The 7,794-nt window shown below is 36.4% G+C and overlaps 1 protein-coding gene across 4 annotated transcripts; it reads right to left on the bottom strand.

The window, feature by feature from the left end:
- Positions 1 to 276: 276 nt before the first annotated feature.
- LOC107830791 (uncharacterized) lies at positions 277 to 5,769 on the bottom strand. Of its 4 annotated transcripts, none has more exons than XM_016658444.2 (4): positions 5,609 to 5,769; positions 3,395 to 3,822; positions 1,880 to 2,096; positions 277 to 679 (listed from the first exon to the last, which is right to left on the bottom strand). In XM_016658444.2, the coding sequence occupies exons 1-3, from the start codon at positions 5,616 to 5,618 to the stop codon at positions 1,881 to 1,883; spliced, it is 654 nt and encodes a 217-aa protein (XP_016513930.2). In that variant the 5' UTR covers positions 5,619 to 5,769; the 3' UTR covers positions 277 to 679; position 1,880. The 4 variants fall into 4 exon arrangements, with proteins under 4 accessions (XP_016513930.2, XP_016513927.2, XP_016513928.2 ...); XM_016658441.2 differs by having other exon boundaries at positions 277 to 882; positions 5,609 to 5,768; XM_016658442.2 differs by having other exon boundaries at positions 277 to 727; positions 5,609 to 5,768.
- Positions 5,770 to 7,794: the final 2,025 nt, after the last annotated feature.

Genomic DNA, 7,794 nt, shown 5'->3' with positions numbered 1-7,794 from the left:
TTTTACGCAACCAATATCAGTTTATTGTCACAATTCGATTTTGGATGAGAATATGGTTGTTTAAGCTCCTGAAGTAGCTTCTTCTTGTTGTTACTTGCATGTAACATTTTTCTTTCTCTTAAATTTCCAATAGTTTTAAGTGAGAGATTTTTTTCATTTAAAGTTATCTCAATTGATGTCTCAAATTCTTTTATATTGCAAGACAAGATGAATATTAACAGAACTATAAATCATATGATCAAGTTTTCTGAGAAACAGAAATTCGACAATCTTAACTCAATTCAAATGCTAATCTTAAGAAATCAAGAAACACCAACTTCAATAAGGTGCATAAATGTAATCAAGAACCAACCGTTCTAATCATCCTAATGTAAAACATATGGTAGTAAAACTTCTGAACAGGTTCCTGATTCGTGCCTAAGAAATTGCTAGACTAAATACAGAAATCATGTACCAGGGGTTCAATCTAGAGATTCCCACATCAATCTACGCGAAAAAGTCATGAAAAATTCTTTGACAAGATCTTCCTCTCTCTTGAATTGCTTGGTGGTTGCGCCCATTCCTCTTCATTAGAACTTAATAAAGCCGCCGCCCAGCCAAAAGGACAAGCTTATATCAGCTTTCAACTCATGACTTCAGTTACACCGTCTTTGGCTTTAACCAGTTCCATCATAATCTCCTTCAAAAAGGGTATAAATTCTAAGTGGCAACACTATTGCTAGGTTTTCTGCATATGCAAAGCAATGAACAAGTCACAAATCAAGATTGAGGTTGTTGTAGAGGTTTTGGAAAGGGTGTGCATGTCCAGGTTTTACATATGTAAGAAGACAAAGGCACCACTTTGCAAGTTTGCTAGCGGCAGGAAATATTCCCAGGATGAAGCTGAAAACAAAAGATATAAATAATAAATAAGAGAATCAGCTCGCGCCAAAAGGTTTCTTATTTACAGCACATGGCAGTAAATGCATCAGAAACTTATTCTCTACACTATCCTACACAGGATCAATATATGGCCTATGGAAGTCGCTCTTTTATCCTGTAGGAAGCAAATTCCCAGTGTAGTTCAAAACCAGTGGTTTCACCTATATCCCAAAATATATCAAAACTAGAAGAGAAGAATCACCAGTATTGAGTTTCTAGAAAATAGATTCATCAAAAAAAAAAAAAGTTTCTAGAAAATAGTAATTTCAAATCAAAGAGAAATGCATAGTGGGAGGTTCTGATGGTGGGAATGGCAGCAGTTGGGCAACCCTCTATCCATTGGCCGCGAAGTTGAGATTTTCTGTCTTCTTTTGACTGAGAGCTTAATTTTGCGTTAATTTCTCTTGAAGATATGAACCACGCCAATTTTAATAACAAGTATAAAGAGCTTAATTTTGCGTTGTCTTGAAAGAGATTGACGCCCTTATGTATACCACCAGAAATTCTGAGGGTTTACAAAGCTAATGACTTAACCGGTCTTCCCACTTAACAGATAGATGTTGCGCATCATGGGCAAAAAAAAAACAAAGAACACACATTCTTTACTGTTTCTAACAAGTGAAGTCCCAACTCAAATGAATTACAGCACTGGAGAAGCACTGAAATTTTTTACTTTACCATTCAAAAAATTAAGAAAGAAATAACAGATGCAACAGAAATTCATAGAGAACTCAACCACCGGGGAATATGAATTTGTTGCACATAAATTGGTTACAATCTCAGAGGATAGACTGCTTCTTACGTTGCTCTGCAACCTACTCAACCTTCCTATATTCAAGGTATGCAATAGGCTATGTTATGCGAAACTCACAAAACTGGAGTTGCATTGAAAATGAGCACATATGCTAAAATTGACAACTTAGAGAGAAAGTATCAATTAAAAAACAAAAATACTTACCCTACTTATAATGTTTACTGTGATTTGAAAGCTCCTGTCTTTTAGCTTCAAGTTCTTTAAGAATTCTACGAACAGCTTGAACTTTTGTAGACATATGTTCACTATGGCTATCCACGTCTTTCATGAGACTAAGGAGCTGCTCTCGGTATGCTGCACTTAGTCGTTTCTTGATCCGAAGTTCTGCTGTTAATTCCTGAATTTTTTTATCTTTCTCGTCCTACAAGAATTACACAAACGGATCAATTTATGACAGTCTCACAAACAAACCTTAGTAATCATTAAATGATTGAATATTACCTCCAAGCACAAATGCCATCCCCTGAAAATTACTAAAAATAACAACAAATACCATACAAAACGATGATAAGGAGAGCGTAATTTAGATTTAAAAAGTGTAAAATGGGAAATCATCAGCGATTGGTTATTGCAGAAGTTGGCTTCAAGTTGCCTGACTGCTTAAAGTTGAAAACGATTTTTATGTAAGTTCTTCAAATACCTATTAGACAATTTGTGCATTGTACCTATCCAACTAATCTCTTGTCAAACTACATCAGTTTACTATGGTACTTAGTCATATATTATGCATAGAAATAACCACCAACTTCCTCTCTATAACTAAACCCTACAAACTAGCAGAATCGATTCTATGAAGGCACTTAATAATCTCACAAGGTTACAGCAACTTTCCTTTCTCCATATCTTCATCTTTTCTTTAACTATAATCATATTTTCACAGTCACTTTCACTTCTTTTGTCCTTACCAAGAAGCATGGGAAGGTGAAAAGTTTTTAAAAATGGAAAAATTAAAAAAAAAAAAAAGGAAAAGTTTGCAGAACAGTGATTAAAGATAAACAAAAAGTGACGAAAGCACCTACATATAGATTTTACAATCACAGATACTCTTATCCATATCACCAGTGACCAAGATGCACCACAATCTCATGTACTTATAAAAATTTTAAGAATCTTTCTCGTGCTATACTGCTGAGAGTCTGAGATTCTCAGTCTGAGACCATTGGCATTTAATATATCTCTTTCTGTGTTAAACTGGATTCGAAGCAAAATAACCGTTGCTTAAGCAGATGAGTAATACCAGAGACGGCACATCCTAAGTCCAATTTTGACAATGCAGACAAAATACTGGTGAAAAATGGGAAGTTTACGATTGTAATGCTACTGCGATAACCTTCGGCAGTCCTTTGAGCATATCAAATCAAGCTTTTTTGAACAGTTGACTTTTACAGGGGCATCCTTATTTGAAAATTTAGAAAAAGAGCTGGGACCTCTTGGATTTTTTTCTCTAAAAGGACTATTAAAGAGATTGGGCAGACAAATCAACAGATTCTTTAACGCCTCGTGCATACAAACAAACACATCTAAAGTGGATATCTCATTGTGGCGGCTGAAGATAATTAGCAAAAAAGGAGCCCAAAGACGATAAAAGAGAGAGGTTAAGGTAATTGAAACAAAAACTTCTATTACATGTTAATGCAAAGGTAAGACTATGAAGCTTACGAAAGTTGGACGTCTCTTGGAAGGTGATATAACCAAGGGATGATTGTGGTCCCTAACAAATTTTCTGACCACCCACGTACCGGGCTTCTCTCTTTTGACTAGGATCATTGCCGTACAACCATCACGTCGTCTATCTCGCTTTTGATTTGCAATGCTTCCTGACCTTTGATTATCTGGTATCCCTCTACAACCAAGTCCACGTGATATAATTGACCCATCACGCTCTGACTTGCGAGATGAGAGAACACGGGTTATAAATCCTGCTCGTCCAGCATACTCATCGTAGTATGCTCTGGCAGTTTCTTCAGATTCAAATGGCATACCCTCATATGGTTCTTGAGTTCTGTCAGCTTCAGAAGTACTAACTTGTCCGATTTCAGACGATTCTAACCTTCTAGCACCATTGTCCTCTGAAATTTGCACATCCACTGAGATAACAAACAGGTAAGTGAACATTCAGTTGGCAGGTTTTCTGTGCAAGGATTGACAGGACACAAAAAGAAACAATTTGTGAATTGCAAGGAAGAGAATTGGTCAAAAATAGCTTTGGCAGAATTTTTTTATATTTTATAGGTGGTGTCCGGGCTAGCTTGCGTACACCTAGACTAATTCCACCGGGGACTTGCTAACTCTCACCAGCACACGCATGTAGTAACTTGTTCACCACGCATGGAAGAAAAAACCTAGTATTTTATCCATAGCTTTCGCAGCTATTTTGGTAGAATCAATCAAACAGGATAATGTGTGACAGAATGATGCAACTACTTTTTTCTTCACTGCAAGTTTTCAAACTTAAAAATTGTAAAAGAAAAGGGTGTCGGCATGCAATATACACACAGTAAATCAAATTCATTCAACTGAGATTGGAAGCAAATGCACATTTTTATTTGTACAAACATTAGTAACCTCAAAACCTATAAAATTTAAGCCTGAAACCCCTTTATGTTGTTCCAATCCAACAACAACAGACCTAGTGATGTCCCTAGACCTGTCAAATGGGCCCGGTCGACCCACGAATCGGCCCACGTAACCCATTAAAATTGACCCTTTAACCAGCCTATGACCCACGAAATCCTAACCGGACCAACCCATTAATTTAAGGGGTCTGGGCCGGGCTATAATATTTTGACCCACTGAACCGGACCGGACCGGAACCGGTAGCTGACCCACAGGCCAACCGGTCCGGACCAGCTCACACATATATATATTCAGACAAGTGGTAAAAAATTGAATCCGGACATTGAAGAAAGAATATAGTACCAAACACTATGAGGCGTCATGTCGAAATAGCCGAATTCCATATGATTTAGACACTAGTTATAGTCGGATTCCATATGTTTCTCAAGTCTTAATGTTAATATAGTATGATTTTTCTTTTATTTTTATTCTAACTGGCTCAATGAGATGTAGTAATTTCAAATTTGTATATATGTATAAAGTTTGAAATTTTCATGATTTATTAATTTTTAACTTTTTAAAATTAAGTTAGATTCGGTCCATTAGGGCCCGGGTTAAGGAATTACGGGTTACGGGTCCGGGTTGGGTCAACATGTTTTGATTAATGGGTCAAATCCGGACAGGCCCCTACAAGAAAGTGAACCGGACTGGCCCGATTAAGGACCCACAGGCCAAGAGTCAATGGGTTCGGGTCGGGTCGGGTCGACCCATTTAACAGGTCTAGATGTCCCATAAATGGGGTCTGGGAGGGTAGTGCGTAGCAAACCTTACCCTTGCCCTGGGAGGGTAGAGAGACTCTGTTTCCAATAGACCCTCGGCTCAAGAAATATGGATGTTGTTCCATTCCCCGAAGAAAAAAGTTCTCTTCTTCTTCAATAAGAGGCAAGACAATAACTTTAACCCCAGAAACCCAAGGTTCAAATTAAGAACCGAATTACGCATCATATGCGTACCTTCCCCCCATTAGGAAAAACTCCCTGAATAAATCCTAAACATTAATCATGGGAAAATATATAATCTTCAAGAACCCAGCAACCAACTAAAATTTTTGAATCAGGGGCGAAATAATTGAAAATAAATGGGAAACTGCAGGTAAATATGTAGACATAACAGAAAGTTTTGATCTTTCTGAAGAAATTGCAATTATTGCCAATAACATAGCAAATTGTATTCTGTTGAGCTAACTCTACACATTTTATCTCAATTACGTAGACAAAGAAATATTGATCGAAACTGTAAGAGAGAAGAAAGACTTACTAGTCATCATCCGTTGAGTAAAAATGAGTATTTTTCGGGAAACATTTTACTCTGTTTCTGAAGAAGAAATATTCTAATCCTTCCTGCTCCTTTTTCTTTTTCTTTTCGTTTCTTCTTTTTTGCATTCCCCTTCCCTCTCGTTGTTTTAGAAAATAGAAATCAAGTAAAACTTGTCTCTAATATAAAAGCGTAAAATGGAAAAAAGTTGTTGTTTTTTTTCTAAAAAAAAAAAGTTGAATTCCATGCTACAGAGTATTATTATAGAGTAAAGTTCTTTCTTTTCCACATAAGAAAATATAATGAAGGTTTGACGGAACAATTATGAAATTCTGAAATCGGATAGTGCCGTTTCATTTTTTGGGTTTTTTTACCAAAACATTTGAACATTCTAAGCTAGCATTTGGATATAGAGTTGATTAAAACTTGAGAAAATAGTTTTTGAATTTGTGTTGAAAAAAGATTTTTGGAAATTGAGGTTGTTTGAGTATATATTTTATTTGAAAATAAAAAATTAAAATTTTGTGCGTGTAGGAAAAAATTTCACCCAAAAACTATCCTAAACCAATTTTAGGGAATTTGAAAAAAAAGAAACTTAAATTTTTAAAAAAACTGATTATATTCCATGAAAAATAATATTTTCAAAAAAATTTGAAAAAAAAAATGCCAAATTTTATGGCAAACATGAGCTAATATTCTATAGAAACTTTGAACATTTGACTTGATTCCTCATTTTTCTTTAGGGGCATCCGATTGGAGGAGAGAGAACTTTCAGAAATGACTATTGTTTAGAGGTTTATTGTGGACGTATTTATAATTTAGTTAATTATGTTCCATAGTTACTAATTTCTTGTCATGGGATGTATGTTGTTGTATTCAATTCGGTTGTATACACTATATTTAATTCGGAAATCTTATATATATGGCATTGTATTACTAAAAAAATAAAGACGAACAAAAATTCGATCATAATCGAGAATACACTATCACATTGTATCCACCAAAATTCAGCCAGACGAACAAAAATTTGGTCGTAATGTGTATTTCATTGTATTTAATTTTGCCACAAGAAATAAAATATTCACGGATATGAGAAATACACTTGGATATGAAAAAACCGATCGGGTGTCCATGGATTCCAGCCAGAGATGATGACAGCGATGGAGGTAATGACGAGGCTGATCTGGATTGAGGAATTTTCATAGCATGTGAGAGAAGAGAGTGTACAAAGGAGAGAAAAAAATAAAAAAGAGGTCGAAAGCCAGTGTCCCGGCGGGTTAGGCCGGCGGTGGTTCTCCGGCGAGATTGTAACACTAGAGAGATAGAGAGTTTAAGAGAGATGGGGAAGCGACTAGGCTATAGTACGAAGATGAAAGAAGGAAGAGTGGAAAAATCCCTTAGAAAGGATATTTGCTATAAAACTCAATATGTAGTTATGTATTATAATTAGTTTAAAGTGTATTTATTTATGATAATATAGTATATAATTTAGTTATACCATATAAAATTCCCTTTAAAAAAAAATCGTCCCTCACTTCAAAACACATCAATTACATTGTTAAACCAATTCCTTTGTTTTTATAAATATAGAAGTAGTGTTGGATTTCATCTCTAATATGACAAAATGTAATTTTGTGGCTAAATATGAAAAGTCTAATATAAATGTAAGGCCCCGTAAAATTTTACCTAAAATCCCGGAATTTCGTGGTGTCTGGATAGGCTTATGTGTTAAAAATTGTAGAGAGCTCGTGGGTTGAACAGTGCGTTGGAAAGCTGAAGGAAAATGTTTGGCAGAATTGGATGTTTCTGCGGCACATTATGCGGCCGCATAATCACTATGCGGGCCGCATAATCACTATGCGGGCCGCATAATCACTATGCGGGCCGCAAAATGGTCGTTGAGTGAGGCAGTCTTTTGGGCCATTTTTGATGTCATTTTTGCGCCCACTATGCAATCGTAAAACCATTTCACGGGCCGCACTCTGATCGCATACCCAGCCTTAAAAATTTTCAAATGGAGGCTCTGCGGCGCATTATGCGACCGCAGAACAAGTTTGCGGGCCGATAACGAGCAAAGTGGGGCAGACCAGCCCAGTTCCGAAGGGCCATTTCTCGGCCCATTTCGCGGACCGTAGAAGCATTATGCGGTTGCATATGCGACCGCAGATCCTATTCCGGGGCAATATTTT

Source organism: Nicotiana tabacum, chromosome 8 (assembly GCF_000715075.1).
Source record: "Nicotiana tabacum cultivar K326 chromosome 8, ASM71507v2, whole genome shotgun sequence".
In the NCBI taxonomy this organism is placed as follows: domain Eukaryota; kingdom Viridiplantae; phylum Streptophyta; class Magnoliopsida; order Solanales; family Solanaceae; genus Nicotiana; species Nicotiana tabacum.
The sequence above is the reverse complement of the archived record's forward strand: the minus strand, read 5'-3'. Positions and strand labels throughout refer to the sequence as shown.

Coding starts and splice junctions, on each gene's coding strand:
- LOC107830791 (XM_016658444.2), bottom strand. Junction 2,097..3,394: donor CCAAGAGACGTCCAACTTTC/GTAAGCTTCATA, acceptor TAATTCTTGTAG/GACGAGAAAGATAAAAAAAT.